This window comes from Pleurodeles waltl, chromosome 7 (genome assembly GCF_031143425.1).
Source record: "Pleurodeles waltl isolate 20211129_DDA chromosome 7, aPleWal1.hap1.20221129, whole genome shotgun sequence".
Taxonomy (NCBI): Eukaryota; Metazoa; Chordata; class Amphibia; order Caudata; family Salamandridae; genus Pleurodeles; species Pleurodeles waltl.
Window position 1 is genome coordinate 21926443 of NC_090446.1, and position 25775 is coordinate 21952217.

At 46.5% G+C, this 25775-nt stretch overlaps 1 protein-coding gene across 1 annotated transcript in view; it reads right to left on the reverse strand.

The window, feature by feature from the left end:
- Positions 1–15777: 15777 nt before the first annotated feature.
- Positions 15778–25775, reverse strand: part of LOC138246740 (DBH-like monooxygenase protein 2) — a 77998-nt gene continuing 68000 nt past the window's right edge. Inside the window, exons 9-11 of the mRNA XM_069201504.1 lie at positions 22760–22859; positions 17059–17118; positions 15778–15915 (exon numbers count right to left, since the gene is read on the reverse strand). Of these exons, the coding sequence (XP_069057605.1) occupies positions 15778–15915; positions 17059–17118; positions 22760–22859 (298 nt within the window). The remainder of the gene's footprint in view (positions 15916–17058; positions 17119–22759; positions 22860–25775) is intronic.

Here is a 25775-nt window from a genome sequence, read left to right on the forward strand (position 1 = left end):
CCAAGCTGCCTTGATGAGGTGTGAAGTGGCCTGGCTTCACACAAAGGAATGTGCCTGTGGGAGGGAATCTCCCCTCAGCAGATGGTGAGGCAGGAAGGGGGAGGGCTGCCAAACTGGTCTTCAAAGGCAGAGAAGGACATTTGGAGCAACCAGCAACACCCCCACATCCTGCAACCCCAGACAACTAGGTGCCCCCTTGATTAGATTAGGAGAGGGGTGTGTTTATGACTTTTAGCCACACCAGTGGGAGGGCTCAGCCAGATGTAACCTCCAAAAATCAGATTCAGCCATGATGGATTTTTAGAGAATGTTACCTCCTGGGATAGATTTTTGCCACACTTCGCAGGAAGTGGTCATCACAGGGGGAAGGACCCTGCACCGGATTGGAGAGCCAGGACCCCCCTGCTTTTCACCCAGGAGCAAGGATAAAACTGGCAGACCTGCACCCACACCTCAGATCCCCATCAGATTCCAACAAGGAAGAATCAAAGGAGAAGAAGGACTGCCCTGCTAGACCCCTGGCCTGCACCTGGAACCTGCACTCAGAAGGACTGCACCAGCTGCACACTTGGGCTTCACCACAAGAAGGACTTTGCCTGGCTTCAACTGGTTCAAGGAGGGACTCCCTGTTTGCTACAGGTGGAAAATTGCTATCCAGAGTCCCCTGCACCAACTCCTGAAGAAAGCGACCAGCTGACCACTGTCGGATCAAGATCCAGGTTTACCCCGTTCAAAGGATTTTCACCTCGAAAAAACGACTAAGTCCGAAGGTAAAAATCTCCACCGAGGATTCCAGCATCACGTATCCGGAGAAGTGCTCCAGGAGGTCGGATTGGACTGGCAGGTTCGTCCCGCTGAAGAAAATCTTCGAAAAAAAGACTAAGTGTGAAGGTAAACTTTTAACCGAGGCCTCCCGCGGCCTGTAGCCGAGCAGGGCTCCATCGCGGTCAGCCTTAAACTTTGACTTTGCCTCGGTCGAGGTGCAACCAGATGACCCGATTGGCACTTTTTGTTTCTAGGCGCTAAAAAATAATAATTATTTAAAAATTCATATCTCCGGTTCCCCTTATCCGATTTTATTTGTTGTGGTGTCATTTTAAAGATAAAAATATACTCTATTTTTATAAATTGGTTTGGGATTTTTAAACTGTTTCCTGTATTTTATTTAAATACTGTTTTGTGATATTTGAATGCTTTACACTCTGTCTCCTAAGTTAAGCCTTGACGCTCGTTGCCAAGCTACCAAGGGTTGAGCTGGGGTTAATTTACTGAGACCGAACTGGACCTTAGTGGAGGTTAGTGGCCTATTGCTAAGTGTAGGTACCTACCTGCCCTTACCAATAACCCATTTTCCAACAAGGGTGAATCCTCAAAGTTACTAAATTAACCTGAGCACAGACCCCTGGAAGCTATGGCATTGAGCGGACAGGCCTAACTTGGGGCAATGGGTGGAGTATTTATATAGTATCAAAAAAGTAATAAATCAATAAAAACCTCAAATCAAATGACAAAAATAGAGTAAAATTTAATAAACAAGATTACTTTGAAATTACAAAAATAAGGTGAACCAGAGATGACTTCTACAAGGGTTTTAAGTAGGAATAGCACCAAGAGTCATTAAGAGCCAATGAACGTCAACGGTCATGGTAGGTGCAATCTGACACTGACCTAAATCAAGCGTGAGTCAGGTACACAAACAAGGTTTATCCTAACCAAATAGTTTCCCTTCTCAATTAGTCCTGTGCATCCCAATCCACCACAGGAGTAGACTCATAAAGTCCCCCGGGACCTCTGGGGAGGCATGTCGAGATCCATAGGGTGTCAGTCAGAGGCCAACTGCAGAGTCACGTTCTAGTCCAGTTGCCACAGGTCAGCTAGGCAATTGAATGAAACAGCCTCTTGTAGCTTGTTGTGTCATTGCAGAATTAGCAGAACTCCACTTCTTTATTCTGGGTGCACAAGGGAGCAGGTCCAGTCTCAGCTCACAGATAGCAGGTCCAGTCCTCTTCCTAAGATCTACTTCTGTTCCGAAGCTGGTACCCCCAGAATGGCACATTCAAGCCTGTCATGTGCTAGAGAGTGGGAGTGGCTCCTTGGCACACCTGGTCCATGGAGTACAAATTCCTAAAGCAACCCCACCCATTTTGGGCTTTTTTTTAAGATGGGGAAATTCTTCAACCATACTCACCCTGAGTTCTGCAGGCTGTGTTTGTCTGTGAGGAGTATCATATGGTAATCCTAGTTTTCTACCTCACCTAGCACTAAAATACAGTTTGAGGCAGCCATTGTCCACACAGTAAACCAAAAGACAGAATTCTGGTGGAACGAAGGTTGGGGTTTCCAGCAACCAGATAGTAGATACACAAGAACTGTTCGGCATCCTGTTTCCCTTCTTTTTAAGTATACCCTGAGCGTTATATGTAAATCCCAGACAGAGGTCTTGTGGGACAACACAGGTCCTTCAGCAACCAGACACTGGATACACAAGAATTAACTTTGAATCCTACACTCTGTTCAAGTGTGCCTTAAAGTGTTTTGTGTAAACCAGCAGACCCGTCAAGCAGACTTTGACACTTTAGCAGGATGAAACACTTAAATGACAAAAAGGTTGCTATGCTCACAGCCCCCACATTTCTTATTCTATGAGGTTCAAAAGACGTATCTCTGACAATTCAAGTCTGGCTGTTGTTTGGTCCTGCGAGATATTTCATACCTTCTTCACACCTATTAAAATAATAAGTACTGGCTGCCAGAAGTAGGACAACAAAAGCAAATGTGGCCTCTGAGAACTTTAAGGGAAGAAAAAATAGCTTTCTAAAAGTTGCTTTTCCATATTTTCCAATTAATAATAGTTGTTTATTTTTTTTTCTAGCTACTCCCATTTCATCAATACAATATTATGATTTTATTATGCACTCTGGGTTTCTACGTAGGGCAGATAGATCTGACACAGTAACATTTAGCTTTTGGGTACCTGTCACTGTAAGGGTTGTTAACATAAAATTTCTAAATGCCCTAATTTTAAATACTATGGGGGTCATTCTGACCTCGGCGGTAAAAGGCGCTTACCGCCGGTCAGAAGACCGCCATAACACCGCCGCGGTCGCGGTAAACCGCCACAGTCCTTCTGACCCGCAACTGGCAAACCGCCAAAAACCCGACATCAACAAAATCCCACCACACCAACGGCCAGCGAAAAACTGGCGATGACCAAACCTCCACCGTCACGCCAACAGAAATACGCCCATGCCATTCCGACCCACAAATCCCTGCAGCGGTCTTTCAACCGCGGCATTCCATTGGCGGTGCACACCGCCGCGGTCAAAATACACACACCTTTACAAAACACTACCACATTGGACAATTCAAATACACACACCTGAGACACATACACACACCACTCCCACACACCCAATACAATATAAAACACACACCCACATCACCCACAAACCCTTAAGACCACAATTGCGACTGAAGGACAGAGAGAGACAGCACAGAATAGAGTAGACCATCACACAGAGGCAAATCACTACATCACCCACACAATATCCACGCACAAAACACCATACACCACCACACTCACCACACTCTACAACACATACACCACTCCTCAACTCATCCACACCACACCATGGCACCCCAAAGACACCCCAGGTTCTCTGACGCAGAACTCAGGGTCATGGTGGAGGAAATAGTTCGGGTAGAGCCCCAGCTCTTCGGGACACAGGTGCAGCACACCACCATTGCCAGGAAGATGGAGCTATGGAGCAGAATAGTGGACAGGGTCAGCGCTGTGGGACAGCATCCACGAAATCGGGACGACATCAGGAAGCGGTGGAACGACCTACGGGGGAAGGTGCGTTGCATGGTATCAAGGCACAACATCGCGGTGCAGAAGACTGGCGGCGGACCCCCACCTACTCCCCCAGAATTCACAGCATGGGAGGAGCAAGTCTTGCACATCCTGCATCCTGAGGGCCTCGCAGGAGTAGGCGGAGGAATGGACTCTGGTAAGTCAAATCTTCACTACTTCATTCCCCCCACCTGTATGCCAAATCATACCCCCACCCTCAACCCCACCCCCATCACACCAACTCCTTGCAAATGGCTCACCATCACAACCCACCCATCCCAAAACCTATCTCTGCATGCATCCCCAAAGCATGGACACCCATCACCAAAGCATGCCCACTGCACATACCCATCTCCCCCACAAGCCACCGTCACAAAAGCCCCCACAAGGGAATGCCAGCACTGGGGTACACGGCCACCCACCCATTACACGAAATGGCACACACAGAAGCAATAACCATACTCTTATACCCCTGCAGGAACTGAACTCACCACACCGCCCAGGAGGGTCCAGAGATGTCCATCCCACCCCCAGAAGAGGCCCCCAGTGATGACAGCAGCTCTGTCTCCCTGGACCCAGATGACCAGCCCGGCCCATCGGGGACCTCGGGACAGTCGGTTCCCCACAGACAGCCACAGGCTACAGCAGACCTAACCCCCTCTGGGAACACCAGCACAGCTCCCACCCAGCGGGCCCATGCCTCTGTCTCCAGGACACGTCAATCAGCAGTGTGTCCACCACTACAGGGCACCCAGGTTGACCCACCACCCCAACAACAACGGGGACCTGGGGGCAGTGGTAGTGGGCACACGGTCCAGGGGACAGAGGCCCAGGGAAACAGGGGAACTGGGAGGGCTGCTGTGCGACAGGGGGGGGACAGGCCCAGGGAACCGACTCTCCAAGAGGCCCTCTCCTCCATCATGGGAGCATACCACCGCTCCCAGGAGACGATGGCGACGGTACTGGCCAGGTTCCAGGAGATCCAGGTACTGCAGGAGGAACAGTACATGGGGTTCAGAGAGGAACTGAGAAACATTAGTTCCGCAATGGGGACCATCGTCGTGGCTCTTAACCAGATAGTCACCACATTGCAGGACCATGTGGCACCACAAAGGGCCCCTGTCACTAGCATGGACCAAGACCAGGCTACCACCTCCGCCGGCGCTAGTGGACAGGAGGCCCCCACACAACGACAGGCCACCAGAACCCCACCTCCTGTAGAAGAAGAACCACCCCGCAAGCGGTACCTGAGATCTCAGAAGAAGACAGAGTAGGATGCCAAGACCCCCGCCAGCAAAGGATACCCCCTGATGTCATCCCACTGTCCCACATTGTCACCCTGTCCAAACTTTAACTGCCCCTGCTCCATCCTTCCACAGGCATATGGACAATGCACCTGTGAGACTGAAAACTGGACTCTGCCATGGACATTACTCCACCATCACCCATCACCGTTTTTCAATCATGTCCCTAAATTTAGCACTTTAATAAATTCACTTATTGCACTTAAACAATCTGGAGTCTGCTTGTATTTTGAACAAATGTATTAGACATAACGGTGCCAAAATGTTCAGTTACATTGTGATGACAACATACCACAGTCACACAGCTGTAGTCCATGGGCAAACAAAGCAGAGGTCACGCAGTGGGGCCCACAGCTCTGAAAACGGAAGGGAAAGTCACAACTCAGTTAACAGGAACTGGGGGGAAACACAGACAGTAGAGAGGCAGGAGACTTTAAGTAAATGTAAAATGGCGGGGTTGATTCGTACCTGTGTGCTACTGAAAATACTGTTGTATCACTGTGTTCCTGTTGTCTATGTTGTCCTCTTCGCCTTCCTCCTCTTAACTCTCCACAGGCTCCACAGCTGCTACAACACCACCATCTGGACCATCCTCCTGCAGAAAAGGCACCTGGCGGCGCAAAGCCAGGTTGTGAAGCATACAGCAGGCCACGATGATCTGGCACACCTTCTTTGGTGAGTACATTAGGGATCCACCTGTCATATGCAGGCACCTAAACCTGGCCTTCAGGAGGCCGAAGGTCCACTTGATCACCCTCCTTGTCCGCCCATGGGCCTCATTGTACCGTTCCTCTGCCCTGGTCCGGGGATTCCTCACTGGGGTCAGTAGCCACGACAGGTTGGGGTAACCAGAGTCACCAATTAGCCACACACGGTGTCTCTGTAGCTGTTCCATCACATAAGAGATGCTGCTATTTCGCATGATGTACGCGTCATGCACTGACCCAGGGAACTTGGCATTTACATGGGAGATGTACTGGTCAGCCAAACAGACCACCTGGACATTCATCGAATGATAACTTTTTCTGTTCCTGTACACCTGCTCACTTTCACTGGGGGGAACCAAAGCCACATGGGTCCCATCAATGGCACCAATGATGTTGGGGATATGTCCAAGGGAATAGAAATCACCCTTCACTGTAGCCAAATCGCCCACCTCAGGGAAAACAATGTAGCTGCGCATGTATTTCATCAGGGCAGACAACACTCTGGACATAACCTTAGAAAACATAGGCTGAGACATCCCTGATGATATGGCCACTGTTGTTTGGAATGATCCACTTGCCAAAAAATGGAGTACTGACAGCACCTGCACCAGAGGGGAAATCCCTGTGGGTTGGCGAATGGGGGACATCAGGTCTGGCTCCAGCTGGGCACACAGTTCCTGTATAGTGGCTCGGTCAAGTCTGTATGTCAGTATGACATGTCTTTCTTCCATTGTCGACAGGTCCACCAGCGGTCTGTACACGGGAACATTCCTCCATCTCCTCGCAAGTCCCAGCGGACGGTGTCTAGGAAGGACAACATGGAGCACAGAGTCAAGCAACCCACAGGTACGTAACCACAGCTTGCACAGAACACACTTTGCTATGCATTGAATGGCTTGTATGAGTGGCAATGCAACGCCTAGGCCTGTGTGACGCAGTAGAAATTAAGCCATGTGGGCCCTTGAAATGGCGGCTGCCTGACCTGTGAAGTGTGACAATGGAATGTGTGGTCAATGCGCTGGCGTGGCACACCGTGGCAACCCACCCACTGTAGAGACTTGTGAGACTGTGGCTTTGCTCTCCCCAGGATGGGACAGTGGGCAACCCACCCACTGTAGAGACATTAGAGACTGTGGCTTTGCACTCCCCAGGATGGTCCAGTGGGCAAACCCCCCACTGTAGAGACTTGAGAGACTGTGGCTTTGCACTCCCCAGGATTGAACATTGGCCGTGGAGGCCCCTCGTGGATCTGGCGTCGTGGACTCATGTGGCTGAGGTGGACCCCCTTCCCTTCCCCCTGAGGTGCCTGTAGTTTTCCTATCTAATGCCCCCGCAGTGTTCTCTCCAATGGATTCGGGTCTCATGTGTGGGATTTGCCCATGTGTTGAGGACCATTGGCCCACGTACAATGACAGAAAGCCAATTCTGACAATTCTGACGGGACAATATACATGTGTGTAAATAGTTATGGGATGTTCGTCTTACTTATTTACTTTGCCTTACAATATATTTGTATTACAATTACTTATTATTTTGTCTTTGCATTCTTCTGGGGGGTTTGGGGGTTGTCACTCTGAGTTGTTGCTCTGCATTGGTGTGTAGGTAGTTGGGGGGGGTCGCGTATATGTGTGCCGGTAATCTTTTCTCCTCCCCCCTCCCGTGTGTCGTAGGTGCAGTACTCACCGTTGTCTTCTGCGCCTGTGTTCGTGCTCCTGGTAGAGGAGCAGGTAGACAATAGCTGGTAGGATGTGTAGTTCTGGTTCCATGCTGTCCAGATTCCTCGTGGAGTGTGTAGAGGTGAGCATTTTCCCGTTCGTAGTCTGTTTCCACCGTGTTTTTATCGGCGGGGCTCCCGCCCCGGAAAATGTGGCGGATTGGTGAGTTGTGATAGGGTGGGCGGTACATTGTCTGCCGCCTGTCTGTTGGCGGTGACCGCCGCGCTGCTTGTCTGTACCGCCGGGGTGGTCGGAGTGTTAAAGTGGCGGGATGTGTTGGCGGTTCCCGCCAGGGTCGGAATTCAATTTTTTCGGCCGCCTACCTGTTTGGGGGTTGGCCGCCGCTTTAACACCGACCACCAGGGTTGGAATGACCCCCTATGTGTGGGAAAGTGGGCTGATTGAAGAAGCGCCCTCACCGTTTGTCCCCATTTTTCCCTCATACTCGTGTTTTCCTGACCCCAATGTTGCCCAGGGAACTGCTAAACAGTCCCAGGGCCTGTACTTTGATTAAAATTGTATATGCAAATTAGGCTAATTATAATTGGCTGTACCAACCTACCTATAAGTCCCCAGTTTATGGTAGGGTATGTAGGTTTAGGGGCCCCAGAATAGATAGAACACCAATAGGTGCACTGTTGTGGTGCCCAGTGCAACTTTAAAAGCAAGCCTGCCTTCCTGGCTGCTTTTAAGTTAAAGTTAACCCCAAATTCAATTTTGGAATTAAAACTACGTCCAAAGTCCTAAGTGACCTTATTTTTACACATAAATCTGATGAGGGAAAAAAAGCCAAATTTGTTTTTCCCCATTGTAGTAAATAGGCTCCATAGGCTAATACGGAGAGACTTAATTTTGAAATAATCAAGTCTTATTTTCCATAGGAAGGAGCTAAATATCTCATGTTTGGTATCAAATTAAAATTTATCATAAATCAAACAACTTGCCACTGTTAAATTTAGTGTAAAATAGACAGGGAAAGTGTTTTAGAACTCTTGATAAAAGTTACCAACCTTAGGCCAGTAGTTCCCTACAGGAATTTAATGCTAATGCTGTGGCTCAGATATATTGATGATATCTTTGTGATTTGGAAAAGGTAAAATACAGGATGCTAGGAATTTTGTGCAGAAATTGAATGATAATGAATATAGGCCCTCATTATGACATTGGCAGTAAATTCCACATACCGCCACGGTGAAGGCCGCCAACATACCGCTGTGGTGGCGAATATCAGTTCCCCACATTATGACACACACATACACCAATCCGACTGAATACTGACACATACACAAATCCGCCAGCCCAAACGTCAGTGCTAAAGTGGCGTGACCAACACCCATACCGTTACGCCATCAGAATAATGCCCACCACATTATGATCCACGAATCACCACGGCGGACATTCAATGGCGGTAAACCATTGGTGGTACACGCCACCGCTCACAATTGACACCCAAATACAAAACAACACTACATTGGCCAATACTAAAAACCCACATCTGACACTCATACACACACAAGACCCACCCACCCACAGCGCTATAAAACACACAGACACATTACCCACAACCCTTTACAAAAAATAATTACTGCCAGGAGATTGACACGGACAGCACAGAGACAACTAGACACATACCACATACATCCATACATCCCTCACGCACCTCACATCATACACCCCACCACATTACTCAACACACTCTTACCAACACACCCCACACAACACCCATTTCCCCACAAATGCACACCTGTTTCACTGATGAGGAGTTAAGGGTCATGGTGGAAGAAATTGTCAGGGTAGAGCCACAGCTATTTGGAGCACAGGTACAGCAAATAACCATTGCCATGAAGATGGAGCTATGGTGGACAATCGTGGACAGGGTCAGTGCTGTGGGACAGCATCCAAGAACAAGGGACTACATCAGGAAGAGGTGGAATGACCTATGGGGAAGGTAGGTTCTGTGGCAGCAGGTCACCAGCTATCCATACAGAGGACTGGCGGTAGACCCCACTTCCTCGCCCACAGCTCACAGCATGGGAGGAGCAAGTCTTGGCATTACTGCATCCTGAGGGACTCGCTGGAGTAGTCAGAGGATTATACAATGGTAAGTCAACATTTACCACTTATCACCCCCCCATACCTGCATGCCATCACACCCCCTCACCCTCACTCCCATCACTCCACTCCATCCCACACACTACACATATGACTAACCCCAATGCTTAGCCCTGCATTCTATACCAATGCATGAGCAGCCCTCCCAGCCCTGCATGGACACCAATCACTAAAGCATGCAAAGCATAGGGAAACTAAAAATCACACAATACATCACCTTACACAAACTAAGGTGGCAGGACACCAACAATGATAGAGAGCAATCAGTGGGGCAGAGGGCAAGGGGAGCACCATGGCGGAGACAGGAGGTGACAACACAGACTCAGATACCTCCTCCGATGGAAGCTCCCTGGTGGTGGCTGACACCTCTGTGACCACCCCAGCTGCAGGTACAGCCACCACCCTCCGTACCAGCACCCCGTTCCCAGTAGCCCCTCAGCGAGTTGCCCGTTCCTGCTCACACAGGTGGATTGGCATCTCCTTCACCCGAGGCACCTCAGGCCTTGCCCCAGTGAGCCCTGCTGCCCTGAGTGAGGAGGCTATTGACCTCCTGAGATCCATCTCTGTAGGGTAGTCAACCATTGTAAATGCCATCTAGGGGCTGGTATCCCAGATGCAGCAATGCATTCCTGGAGGGCATCCACAGTGCATTGGCGGGCAAACAGAGATTAATTCATGCTCCAGCCTCCTCTCTGATGGCAGCCATTGTTCCTGTTCCTACCGTCCCCCCTCCAGCTACAACTTCCGAGTCCCAATCTCCTCAACTCCAACCTATACCATGCCCACATACAGATGAGCATGCACACAAGACAACACACAAGAGTGGCACAGTCAAACACAGGCACAACACTTCATCCCACATGCACTCACACAAACACCAGACATTTGCAGATACCACCACATCTACTGACTCCACCTTCTCTCCCTCCTCCTCCACCTCCCTCACGGTCACGTCCACAATCACACCTGCATGCACTCAATCAACATCCACCACAAACATCACCACACCAAGCAGCATACACACCTCACTAGCAGACACCTCCGCAACATCCATGCACATGTCCCCTGTGTCCTCTCCCACCCTGTATGTCCCCACTCATAAAGGACACAAACGCAATCACTCACAAACCCAACAGCCATCCAGCGCACATCAGCACACTGCCCACGCACCCAAGTCCAGCAGACATACACCTCCAACAAACAACCCCCTCAACCTCCGCCCCACCATCCCTAAGAAGATTTTCATCGCCCAATTTTACCTCTTGTCCCCACCATCCTGCCTGTAAGAGCAGGGTCCCAACGACCCAGCCCAGCACCTCAGCCAAACAGTCCACACGGACAGTGGTGGCACCACCCACTCGTGGTGACAAGTCAGTGAAGGATCCAACTCCAACAGCCAGGAAGGTTAAGGATCCCACACCTCCTGCCATGAAGGGGAAGGAGCCCACACCTCCTGTCATGAAGGGGAAGAAGCCCTCGACTCCTGCCAGGAAGGGTAAGGAGCCCACACATCCTGCCATGAAGAGGAAGAAGCCCTCAACTTCTGCCAGGAAGGATACGGATCCAATGCCTCCTGCAATGAAGAGGAAGAAGCGCTCGACCACCACCAGTGGTCACGGGCCCTCACCACCAGCTGAGGAAGTGCATCCCTCACCTCCAGCACTCCAGCAGACGCGGCCCAGGAGGCACCTCCACCTGCCAACAAAGTTCAGCCCTCACCTCCAGCTGAGTCTGTCAGGGTGACACCACCACCACCACCACCAGTGGCCACAGGGCCCTCACTGCCAGTTGAGGAAGTGCACCCCTCACCTCCAGCAGAGGCTGCCCAGTAGGCACCTTCACCTGCTGACACTGTGCAGCCCTCACCTACAGATGACACAGTGCAGCCATCACTACCAGTGGAAGCCATGTAGGCCACCCTCCAGGGATTGCTGTACAAGGGGCTCCATCCAGGAACAGTGGGCATGTTCCCCACCTGAGAGACTGTGGCCTTGCACTCCCCAGGACAGAGAAATGGGCATGAAGCCCCCTCCAGAACTGATGGGAAAGTCACCCACTCCAGAGACTGTGGCCTTGCACTCCCCAGCAAAGAGAAATGGGCACAGAACCCCCTCCAGAACCAGTGGGAAAGTCACCCACTCCAGAGACTGTGGCCTTGCACTCCCCAGGACAGAGACATGGGCATGCAGCCCCCTCCAGAACCAGTGGGAAAGTCACCCACTCCAGACACTGTGCCCTTGCACTCCCTAGGACAGAGAAATGGGCATGCAGCCCACTCCAGAACCAGTGGGAAAGTCACCCACTCCAGAGACTGTGGCCTTGCACTCCCCAGGACAGAGAAAGGGGCATGCAGTCCCCTCCAGAACCAGTGGGAAAGTCACCCACTCCAGAGACTGTGGCCTTGCACAGCCCAGGACAGAAAAATGGGCATGGAGCCTCCCCCAGAACCAGTATGAAAGTCAACCACCTGAAAGACTATGGCCTTGCACTCCCCAGCAAAGAGAAATGGGCATGGAGCCCCCCCAGAACTAGTGGGAAAGTCATCCACCTGAGAGACTAAGGCCTTGCACTCCCCAGCAAAATGAAATGGGCATGGAGCCTCCTCCAGAACCAGTGGGCTTGTTCCTGTATTCAGCTGAGGTGCCCCCCATCCCCCTTGAGGTGCCTGCTCACTTGCATAATGATGCCCCTGCATAGTTCTATCTGGATGAAGTCAGGATTCAAGTTGGGCCTTGGACTGTGCCCTGTGGCCATGTGGGCCATTTGTACTTTGGACTGGGCTTTGGCCCTTTGTGTACATTTGTGCATATCTGTTTTTCATACCATTGGTTCACTTGGTAGCTGTTTATATCAATACATTCTCATTACTGCATTCTTGTGCCGTGTATTATGTGCCACTGTTTTTCATCTGCAGCTGGCTGTGTGTATGGTGTGTGTGTGTGGGGGGTGTTGTACGTGTGTGTCACTCTTGTTTTCCTCCCTCCCTCCCTTGTGTGCTAGGCGGCTGTACTCACTGTCATCGTCTTCGTCGGCGTTGGTGTTCCAGGTGAAGCATGACGTAGATGAGCATCGGAAAGACTTGCAGTTCTGGTTCCATGGCGGCATTGTCCTTCCTTGTGTCTCCGATGGTGAGTCTTTGCTCTTCTGTGATGTGTTTCCGCCAGGCTTTTGATGGTGTTGGTACCACCCCAAAAATCCTGGCAGATTGCAGGGTCAAAATATGGTGGGTAGTACTTTGTCTTCCGCCTGGCTGTTGTTGGGTGCCGTCTCTTCAGTGGTGTTAACGCCCTGGCGGTTGGTGTGGTACATTGGCTCTCTATGGGAGTTGTCTCCGCCATGGTCATAATTTGACGGCAATTACCACCAGCCTGTTGGCAGTATTACCACCACTTCATCAATGCCCGCCAGGGTCATGATGAGGGCCTTAATATCCGATTGACAGATCACATGGATCCTGGTCAGGCTGAATTTCTGGACATTTGTGTTAAAGTACAAAACACTGGGTCAATCACAAGTTTCTACAGGAAACCAACATCTGGCAACACATTATTACATGCGACTAGTGGTCATCCTAGGAAATTGATTGAGAGTTTCCCATATGTGGAGTTTTTACGAGTTAGAAGGAATTGTAGTACAGACCTATCTTTCAAGGTGGAAAGTGAAGTCATGGAAAAAAGATTCACGGAGCAAGGTTCTCAAGTAGGAGTCATAAAAACAGCCAGACAGGGGACAGGATTGAGGGAGAGGGAAAAACTTTCAAATCCTACATGTAAAGAAAGAAGACATGAAATGTGGATTCATTACTACTTTCTCCAATAGGGCCCAGGATATTAGAGGGATCTTCGATGCATATTGGCCGATTCGAAGAAGTGAATCTATTTTGAATAAGGTCCTTGGGGATTTCCCTACCATCACCTTTAGAAGGGGCAGAGCTCTGAAAGACAAATTCAGCAAGAGTGATATAAGTCAAGAAAAGGGCAATGAGTCTAAACAGGGCTTCTTCCCTTGTGGAAGTTGTAAAGTGTGTAGATACAGTACTGTTAGGACAAAATATCATTCACCTCTCACAGGTAAGATGATAGACATTACAACTCAGCTTACTTGTTCCAGTGACTTCACAGTATACATATTGGAGTGCACTTGCAAACAGTGATATGTAGGTAGTACTAAGCATGTCACTAGAAAACGCATATTGGAACATATGAGAGCGATCACTCAGGTGGATACACATTACTCAATTGCCAGACATTTGATCAGGAGTTTTTTCATAATTGATAAGATACCTCCCCTGAAGCGAGGCGGTAATAGGGAATTACTATTGAGGAGACAAGAGACTCATTATATAATATCTGGAATACAAAAACACTGAATGGATTGAACAAGGATGAGGCATTAGAAGTACATCTTGGAGAATAAGAATAAGGAACGAAAATTGGTGTCCTTTGCTGACTTTGTTCTATTAATGTTAGAGAAGATGCTCCCCCATGCTCTAATTGCATATATCTCCTTGGAAAATTGTACAAAGAGAGCAGTCGGGAGGTCATGATTTTAAAAGTTTGAAATTTGCTCCCTCTGTGTCAGGGCAAGCCTCTGTGGGGCTTCATTAGTTTTTTTAAAAATTTGTGGGTAAGGTCACTGTCTGTAGTTGTTAGTCTATTTGTGGTATTGCCATCTTAGGTTGGTCGTGATTATTAATATGGGTTTTCACTTTTCTCTTTTATATGTTTCCTTATTTGTGATGTTTCCACTATATAATTTCCTTTTTTTTATATTTAATCTTTATATTTTCCCTCTGTGGCTGTTGTGTTACCCATATATATGTTTATGCAGAGTTGATGAAAGAATATAGAGGCTGCTGTTTGACTAATCCTGAAATCTGGATTTCATCGTAATGAAGAAAGGATAATATCTTCAGGAATGGAGTTTTTCTTGTATAACAGTATATTATGATGTCTAGACAGTGTGTCATAGGAATTGATTATTCACAGCAGTACTTTATTGGAAGAATGCTCACTGGAGCTGAATATTTGGAAGTTAATATAATGATGTGTTATACAGTATGTGAAATCCTGACAGCAATATTGAATAATTAATGACAAATGGGAATACTATGGATAATTGATGAGATGTGACTCAGATGTTATGGCATGTCGAATTAGCACACTTGGGGGATATGGAGTAGGTAACTTAGTGGGATATTAAATCCTGGCAAGTAATATCAAAAAGCTAATATGGGAAATTAATTGGTGAAAATGTATGAAAAGAGAAACAAATAGCCCACAAAATCTGCATATATACGAGGGCATGTTTCAAGATGGCTTACACGTTTATGTTTATTTTGGTTTTTGGTGGTGGTCATTTGTTTATTTTAGTTATTGTATGTAGGTTTGAAATTGTCAAGCAAGTGTGTGAAAGAGTAACCCGTGAACAAGGCGTAGGACGCCAAAATGCGTTGGGTTGTTTCATGTTGCTATCGATTATGGAGATTAAATAAACAACAAGGTGCTATACGTTGCTGATTTGTGTACTTCTTCAAAGACTGTGAAGAGCGTTTGTGGACACTTATGCTACGGGAGGCTGACCTGGACTCGAACCACTATCGTGGGAACTTGTCAGACTTAGGAAACGGATTGAATTTAAGACATATATATATCTATATCTATATCTATATCTCTATCTATCTATCTATCTATCTATCTATCTATCTATCTATCTATCTATCTCTCTCTCTCTATATATACACACATATATGTATATATATATATATATATATATATATATATATATAAATATATACATATATATATGTACATGTATATATATAATCATTGACGATATATATATATATATATATATATATATATATATACACACATATATATACATATATGCATATATATGCTATATAGCGTACACATAGCATATCATATAAATATAGCATATATATCTGTAGTATATATATGCATACTTGTATGTATTTATGTATACATATCGTCAGTGTATGTATGTGAGCTGAGAAAGAGAAACAGCTAAATCATTTTGAAAGGTATGCTCTCAAAAGAAGAAATAATAATTTTCTCTTTGACTTACTCTGTGGTTGGTTCGAGGTCAAGCTCATTGATTACATATATCACATCAGTGAATCCCCAACATTTTGAAATGTTTGTCCTTGGGTAGTAGAACAAGAATGACAGGCACATCTCGTTGAGTGTGCTGGTACCACCCTAGATGAAAAAACAGAAGATTATCAAATTAATGATACAGGAGAATACAAAAGACAGTGGGATCTGCATTTGTGTGAAAGATGTTTTCATATAAACTTTTTATTTATGTGTTGAAGAAGATGAGCCCCAAAGTGGAGTGGAATCATGTTGACGTGCCACCTACCTTCACATAAAGTACAGAAAGCAGATTAACGATTGCTTCATTTAGTAAAGGTTTGCTGGCCCTTCATTAACAGATGCACAGTATTGCCACGTGATCTCCTGCACTGCTAGAAAGTACCCATAAGTAATGTATAGTCAGTGCATCTCCTGTCACCACAATTTGGCCTCAGTGTGCTCACATCTCCCTCTCCTTTGACTTCCTGTATAGTATCAATACATCTGGGCCCATAGAGCACCAAGGTGACAGTGAACCACAAAGCTGCCTGTGAAAGAGGCAAACCTCTTAGACTTTACACTAAATGGTGATCTGAAGTCTTGTAGATTACGATGGAGCCAGTAAAGTGGAGTCTTGGCACTAGAGGTTTGATCCAAAGGGCAGAACCATGACTCATTCCGCATGTCATAGCTCAACATTATAGAAGGTGTGTGCATGTTACCCACTGCGACTATGTAGCCGCAGGAACAAATTTGAGCTAAATTTGAGAAGCAAACTTGAGAAGGCTGGAATTTCTGTTGTGTACCAGGTCCTAACTGTGGGGTGCCCTGCTTTAGTTAGCCTGGTATAATGTTAGAAAAAAAAAAAACTTGAGAAGGTGATGCTCCCATTTAAAAAAATATCCTGAACATATCACTCAGCTATGTAGTTCTAAACCAACCACTTCAGTAATAGACCATTTAAAAAAGCCTGGTGTGGTGTATGTCAAAATTTTTAACACTTTGCTTGATTACACTAATGCAATTATTCCTGACTGCGCGATCTGATAGATTCCTATGTAGAGAAAGCAGACCAACTATTTGTAGGTAGCATAAGAAATATAATCAAGGAGTCGACATCATTACTCAGTGAAAGGTCTATGATTCACCCAATATGGACGCCATGGTGAATCACAGAATGAGTGGTGATAGTCAAATGGAGTTGGGGCTACATAGTTACTATTAGTAAACAAGAAAAAAGGAAACTGAAAGGTGAAAAGTACATACAAATGTAACTGTCTCCCGATCCACTGTGTTTTGTGTACATTCCACAACAATGACGTCACCCTGTATGAAAACAAAAGGAACATTATTAAATATTACTTATTTAGTGTAATACAGACTGTTAGCCCCAAACTAATGTTTCCTTTTATTCGACTCAAATATAATTTGCTGTGATTCGCATTCCAAGAAGATTAACCTTGGTACAAACAACTTCTGGGATAAGTGCAAGAGTAAATCTAGAAGCAAAATTACACATTGTACATGTGCATAACAGAGAATTTAGCCCCTTAGTCTTCTAGACACCATTAGCAGATTCCTGGGAAGTTAGACCATGCCAGCTCAGTTCCTGGAGCGTTGACCGAGGAACTCAGCATATGTTTGTAAACATCAGCTGTTATTGTGGTTGATTTTTCATCAGCTCAGCTCTGGTCATATGGTGAGATGGAGAATGGACTTCAAGGCATAGGGTAATTTCTTTAGGCTGGCTGTGTAGATAGCAACAGAACAGATCATATAGGCATCACTATTTTTCTCAGAGTAGTGATAGCATTGTGGATGTACCACACAACAACCGAGTCTGCACTGCTCTGAGTCAAAAAGATGTTACCTGAGCATCAGTGCAGCTCCAAATTATATTCACATACTCATGGAAGTGAGGGAGATACCAGCTACCAGTCAGTATTCAGTCTATTGTTGTACTTATAAGGTTCATCCTCCTCAAAGAGAAGTCTGGGAAGGTCTTCTCACATAGATATCATGCAAAGACCTCTGCATGCAGAGGTCCAGGTATGCCCCAGCAGCCAACTTTGTGGATTACCTGCAAACACATCCACCAACAGAGAAGAGGGCAGAAAAAGTGTGAGCAAGCCAATCCTCAATGGAAAGCACTGATCTTCCATGTTAAAAAAACGGAATTCTCACACAAAGTTAAGGGTTCTCTTATCAGTCACTGGTAACTCTCCGCAGTTGCACCATCGCAAATAAACATTTACAAACAGCCTTCATTCTAATTCTAACAGACATTGGGGTTCATTACGACCTTGGCGGGCGGCATCAGCTGCCCGCCAAGATCGGACCGCCGGGCGGCCGCCAATGCGGCCACACTCCCGCCGCGGCCATTTGGAGATCCCCGCTGGGCCGGCGGGCGGAAACCTGGTTTCCGCCCGCCGGCCCAGCTGGGATCTCGGCCGCAACACAGGAGCCGGCTCCAAATTGTTGCATCTGTGCGACGGGTGCAGCTCCATGGGGCCCTGTCAGGGGGCCCCTGCAACTGCCACGAAAGGCTTCCGCCGCGGTCGTAATAGGCCAGGAAGCACCGCCAGTCTGTTGGCGGTGCTTCTGTCATTTTAGCCCTGGCGGTCTCGTACCGCCAGGGTCAAAATTACCCCCATTATTTCCATTAAAACAAATGAAAACAAAGGGGACATTTTCTGCCCTCAAACATCTATACTTAATTTACAATGAGAAGCTATTGAGCAACTCCCCCTGGATGCATCTATTGAACAAAGAACTTGCTATCCTGCATATCTCAGGAGGTGGAGGTCAAATGGCTATACCTCTTTGATGCAACAAAGTAGGGAGATCAATGGCCTTCTTGTATTTCAGGGAAAAGTGTGGTGGCAGTGTAAGTCACCAACTGCACATTGGGATGCTTCATCAGGATAAGAGACCCCACAAACTGTTACTAAAACAGTAAGACAGTGTCAACTGAAGTGTTAGGAGGGATCCATCAGCTGCACAGTGTTTTAGGGACCTTAGAATGCTTCTGTGGCCTATTGACAAAACACCCTTCCTTTCAGCTTGCCGGGCATACTAAACCTGCTTCTTGAAATGAGAAGGTTTAGTGAAATGATTAAATGAGCACAATCAGTATATCTGCATTCCTCTATCGTAATCCTGAAGTGCGCAGACATTTCCCTCTTACTTGTGCTATTGCAAAAACACCATGATCAATGCTCGTGTGACATAAAGTTTGAGTTACTGTAAAGGTATAAATGCTGCTTCTGGCAAAGACTCTCCACTCTCTTTCAAATCAAATCATTAACATTTATAAAGAGCGCTACTCACCCGTGCGGGTCTCAAGGCGCTAGGGGAAAAAAGGGGGGGTTAACGCTGCTCGAATAGCCAGGTCTTTAGGAGTCTCCGGAAAGCGGAGTGGTCCTGGGTGGTCCTGAGGCTGGTGGGGAGGGAGTTCCAGGTCTTGGCCGCCAGGAAGGAGAAAGATCTCCCACCCGCCGTGGAGCGGCGGATGCGAGGGACAGCAGCAAGTGCGAGGCCAGAGGAGCGCAGGTGGCGGGAGGGGACGTAGAAGCTGAGGCGTCTGTTGAAGTATTCCGGTCCCTTGTCGTGGAGGGCTTTGTGTGCGTGGGTGAGAAGTCGGAAGGTGATCCTTTTGCTGACTGGGAGCCAATGCAGGTGTCTCAGGTGTGCGGAGATGTGGCTGCTGCGGGGTACGTCTAGGATGAGGAGGGCCGAGGCGTTTTGAATGCGTTGCAGGCGATTTTGGAGTTTGGCTGTGGTCCCGGCGTAGAGGGTGTTGCCGTAGTCCAGGCGGCTCGTGATGAGGGCGTGGGTCACGGTTTTTCTGGTGTTGGCGGGGATCCAGCGGAAGATCTTACGGAGCATGCGGAGGGTGAGGAAGCAGGCGGAGGACATGGTGAGAAGAGGGTCCAAGATGAAGCCGAGGTTGCGGGCATGGTCTGTGGGGGTCGGTGCGGTGCCGAGGGCCGTGGGCCACCAGGAGTCGTCCCAGGCGGACGGGGCGTTGCCGAGGATGAGGACTTCAGTTTTTTCAGAGTTCAGCTTTAGGCGGCTGAGCCTCATCCAATCTGCGACGTCCTTCATACCCTCTTGTAGGTTGGTCTTGGCGCTGGCGGGGTCCTTGGTGAGGGAGAGTATAAGTTGGGTGTCGTCGGCGTAGGAGGTGATGATGATGTTGGCGAGGGGGCTCATGTAGACATTGAAGAGTGTCGGGCTGAGTGATGAGCCTTTAGGTACGCCGCAGATGATCTCGGTGGGTTCTGAGCGAAACGGAGGGAGGTAAACTCTTTGTGAACGGTTTGCGAGGAAGGAGGCGATCCAGTCCAGGGCCTGGCCTTGGATCCCGGTGGAGCGGAGGCGGGTGATTAGGGTGCGGTGACAGACGGTGTCAAAGGCAGCCGAGAGGTCGAGGAGAATGAGGGCGACTGTTTCACCATTGTCCATCAGGGTTCTGATGTCGTCTGTGACTGAGATGAGGGCGGTTTCAGTGCTGTGGTTGGTTCGGAATCCGGTTTGTGAGGGGTCGAGCAGGTTGTTGTCTTCCAGGAAGGTGGTCAGCTGTTGTTGACGGTCTTCTCTATTACTTTGGCTGGGAAAGGCAGAAGAGAGATGGGGCGGAAGTTTTTCTTTAGCATGCAAACCAACAAATTGCTTGTGTATTCAGGTTTAAGTGCCAGGGCCACATAACATCTTTACTGAAAAGACTTTATCAGCTGCCAGATAAGGAGAGATCACAGTTCAAATCCCTGTGAAAACTACATCAAGCTCAGGATGACTATCATCAGAGTTACCTCTTTATCAAACTGTCCATTGCCTGGGGTTGGCTGCACCCTCCTGTTATTCACAGTGCTAGATTAAAATGGTTAGGTGGAGGTCATGGCCTATTGCAAGCAGAGATTTATTCACTCAGGAACTATAGGCCTGATTTAGAGTTTGGTGGACAGTAATTTACACTGTCAGGGCGAAGGAGTAAGGTACTCTGTCGCCCTGAAAACGTACCTGCCCACCAGATTTGTCTGCCAGCCCATAGGACATCTCTTCCATTTACAGGTTCCACCAGTAGAGCAGTTCCTGTAAATGCTATGAAAGTATGATGGAGCCATACGTCAAACTTACAACTTTTCTTTTATTTCAAAAAGAAAATCCTAAAGTATGATTTTTTTTATTTTTATAAAAGAAGCAGTGAACCTCTGTCCATGGGAGTTTTCCACTGCCCCTTTCTGCCAGGTTTTACCTGGACGTAACAGACAGTGAGAACTTGCCATTTGTCCACCCATTCTAAATAGGGAAGGCAGATGAACAGAAAACTCCCAGACAGTCATTATTCTTTTGGTCCAGCAGAGTTGTATGTCGGTGGTGGGCTCAGAACAGTCTCTGTCATCAACATACTAAAAGTCCGCCTGACCCTAAATGAGGCAGGAGGACCTTTGATTTGGTGCAAGGGATTTTCTGTCACTGTAGTAATGGAGTCCCTTCTCTGTCTTATAACTTGAAATTCACTCATGTGCTTCAAAGAACACTCTACACACACTTAGGGCCTGATTACAACCTTGGAGGAGGGTGTTAATCCGTCCCAAATGTGGCGGATATACCACCCGCTGTATTACTAGTCCATTATATCCTATGGAACTCGTAATACGGTGGGTAGGATATCCGTCACATTTGGGGCGGGTTAACACCCTCCTCCAAAGTTGTAATCAGGCCCTTAGTCTCTGTTGCTTATGGGATTGGCGTAACCCATGATCCAGTATCTCTAAAAGCCAATTTTCCAACATTTCTCTGGTCAGTCAAATGTGGAAGTGTGGTCTGACTTCCTGCTCGTGTCCATGAGCCAAGTGGAAAGCTTTTTCAACATGAACTTTTATCAAATGCAGCAATAACCACTCACAAATATGTAAGGTGTATTTTACCTCCACGTCCATTGCATTCGCTAATGTCACTTACAGGTAGCTTAGAAACAGTACAAATTTAGAGTTGTCTGCCTATTGTATAGATATTTTTCACCAAATGCCATGCCTTACCCCTTAGGAGGAGCCACTGCGGAGAAAATACAATAGAGCACTTTCCGTCACTTATGTAATTTATGAAGACAGACCCCCCAACATGGTGATCTCTCTAGAAATGACATAACTAATGTCCTGCAGCTGCTGGACGTTCTCCCGCAGTCTGTGTCTAGGACTGTTGAAATTGCAGACCTGGACAGATTGGATGCCAGTGAGAATCGAATTAGAGGGTCTACTCAAAGTAGGACATCCCCTATGATGCCTTTCCTAAGGCATCAGATCTCTACAGAGAATTTCCAATGGTCAGTGCCCCGCTGGAGAACCGAAGGTTTTCTGGGCAATCCTGCTCAAACCAGCCCCGCTCCTTTTGCCTCTTCATGCTCTCTCTCTCTCTCCCTTTCCAGCCAGCCATTCTCTCTCTCTCTCTCTTTCTCTCTCTCCTTCCCTATTTTCTATCCTATTTTTTCATAATTTTCCTTCCACCTTCCTCTCCCTCTCTTTCTCTCTCACCTGAAGCCTTCCCTGACATGCTGCACTTAACAAGGGGGAGCTGGGGAAAGTGACAGAGGCACCAGGAACAGACGTGGGCTTTCAAAACTGGCCTTCAAGGGCTCCAGCCACCCGAGGAAATGTCCAGTAGAATAAAAGGCATGTCCAGCCCTGCCAATGACTCAGATACTCTCAAGTGATCTCTAGATGGGGTCGGGGTCTAAGAAGGAGGTAGATGGGTCATCTGTCAATGGGCAGATGCCTAGTTAGCACATTCCTATAAATAAGGATCTTTAGAAGTTACAGTACAACAATTCTACAGGCCCTAACAAGGATCGGCTTTCAGTGAAAGTTACTCCTGACACCTAGCACCAGTCTCATCACTCTGTTTCCCTGGATGACAATACAGTAATGACAGCCAATTACTTTAGGAAGATTGGTCTGTACCATACCACTTTAATAGTCAAGATATCTTCCTTGAAGTGACGTATCTCTTGAAGCCTGAAGTCATAGCCGTTGTCATCTTCCAAGGATCCAAGAAATGTGCCATTTCTGTTAGGAAATTACATTAAGAAATTACATTAAGAAAAGTGATGCTTTCTTTCAACAGGTTTACTTCAATGAAATTCTAAGTTTCTTTTGAGTGCTTTAGGTTTAAGTAATGCGGATGGCTCCTACTGTGTTTCACTTCAAAATCAAATGAAATACTGCTGTGAGTGTACATTTTGCTGAAGTTTTGGTGATTTGTCTATGAACCTGGATTAACAAATCTGTTATTGTTTAGAAAGCTTTGACAAATTGTACTCACTCAGTGGTATAGCTTCAGTGATTCATTCATTTGTTTTATGTAGCCCATTTGGGCATCAGTAGCAGCACCAGACTGAAAGATTGATTCATACCTTGTGTTTCAACTGCTAAGCCAAATGATCAGGAAAAAAACAATCTTCATAATTTAATTAAAACCATGTGTTATTCACAGGGATCACCAAAGAAACTGATATTGGCAGGTAAGCAGTACTTTTGAGATTGTGATGCAGCCAATGCTCAATTGAGGATATCTGTTGTGGTTATATTATATGTATAAGGTGAAGATATATTGCAGGGTAGGAGTAAGACACTGCTTTCAAGGCACCAATGGTGGAGTGAATTTCATCAGATCCATCAGTGAAAGCAGCCTTGTATGTCTGCCACACATGTTAAGAGAAGTCAAGTCAATTCCTCCCAATAAAGCGTACATACCCATGAACACTAAAACAACTATACCTACTATATTGAACTATTTGTTTTGTCATTTTTTCACTTAACAAAATAATTTCACAAAACAAGCAACAATATAGATTAATGATGCACCGAGTTATCTTATATTTGTGATAAACTGCAGGAGACCTAGATGAACAATTCATATGAAACTTGAGTTTACTACCACATCAGGCGATTGATTACAAAATTCCCTTGGTTTAATGCCATCACAAATTCACATATTAATAAATAAACAAGTGAATGTAAGGGCTATTAACTGATGTCCAATGATTTAGCCCATCATAATGTGCCAAAACTGAATGGAATTTTATTAAACTAATTTTCTATTTGGATCATAGAAACAAAGGCAAAAAGACATAAAATACATAAAGTGAGGCAGAGGCTCCAAAATGCAGCTCATGTGGCAGAATGATTCAAAAAGTCAATTTCTAGTTGAATATCGTTAGGACAGTTGTAGGTCACAATTTCACAATGAAATGTCGACCTTGTGATATATCACGACCATAATATCTACTCCTGAATGTCATTGAGGTAAGTGAAGATTTATTTGTGTAAAATGTATTAGTGTGGATTCAGTATATACACAGGTCATTACTTGGAATGTTGTATTAGAGGAGTTCGGGATGAGGGATGAGTTTGAGGCACTCCCTGGCTGGGCTGACTTTATTGGAAAACTATTCTGTAAAGGTTTTGATGAATGATTCCCACTGATCTTTGGCTGTTCTTGAAATTTGTTGTGAAATTTGCAGAAGGCCATTGGCCTCCTGCGCCAGGGTACCATTAGTGAAAGAGGGCCATTTGATTATTTTTAAGATGCTTGAGTAGTTAGACCCAGCCGGTTCCAATGTGAGCTTGTTCACCATGTTCACCAATCTCTATCTGCCTACTAATAAATGCACAATCTAGTTCTAAAAACAAGCATCAGATCTATGACCTACTCACAAACACACAATCTGACTTGCTCTTCATAACCAACTCATGGTTGGGGGATAACATGCTCCAGTATTGCACAAAACTGTTCCTCCAGGCTATTAATTTCTTACAAAGAATCACACATCAAAAGAGGGGGCAGACTATCTGCTATATTTAAGGAATCAATTGATCTAAGCAAAGGTAGGGATCTTTTCATACAAGGTTGTGAGGCCCTCATCACCAGATGCAACCCCTCACCTAACTTCCTTTCTCTTTACATATCACCACCAATCCATGTTACGTTCCCAGACACATTTCTAGATACAGTTTAAAACCTTCTGACACTACACTCCAACCTAAACATGGTATGATAAACATAATACCCCCATCCCAGAACTATATTCACTGATCTAGACACACTTAAACTACATCAGACTATCCCCAAACCCACACACATCGCTGGCCACATCCTATATGTAATTTCTGCCAACACAAAACAAGTCATTTTCCAAAGGATTACTCCAGTCATGTGGTTAAACCACCATCTGGTAGCTTTCCAACACACGTCTCCACAACTTTCCACACGTAAAACCACCTTACTAGCAAGCACATATCAACCTTGGAAAAAAAATTATTTAGAGGGCCTAGAAACATAACTAACATCCAACAAAGATTTTGGTAAAATGTTTATGAGTGCTCTTGGAAGCTTCTAATTCCACTAAAAACAGCAAAACATGCCTAAAGAAAACAAGCACAGTGGATGAATACAAAACTCTGCGCCACAACATTCCCAAGGGCTCTTCTTTGAGCCTGACTTTGTTTAATATTTACATTCAGTGTTTGGCTCAGGTTGTGAAATCCTTGGGGATTGTGCTTGTTTCCTACGCATCAAGCCTGTGCTTTCTTTTTCTGCTAACCCCAAGCCAGACCTAGCCAACTTTCACAGGGGAATGCTTGCTGTCACCAAATGGATGGGTGCTAGCTGTCTATGACTGAACTCAAACAAAACAGAAATTCTTCTATTAGGAAAGGCCCCCCACCTTTGAGTTGACCATTGGTGGGCCTCCTCTTTCAAACCTCCCCTTCAACCACTGTTAAAAATCTTGGAGTATGGGTGGACGGTACCTCAACCTTTGAAGCGCAGGTGAAATCAGTGTCAAGCATGTGTTTCGGGCTCCTGTGAAGCCCCAAACCCATTCTTGGATTTTTAAACCCTTGCTCTCGACAGACCAATATTCAGGCAGCAATCTTATACCGGCTAGACTGTTGTAACTGTAGACTGCAGCGGGTTCAAAA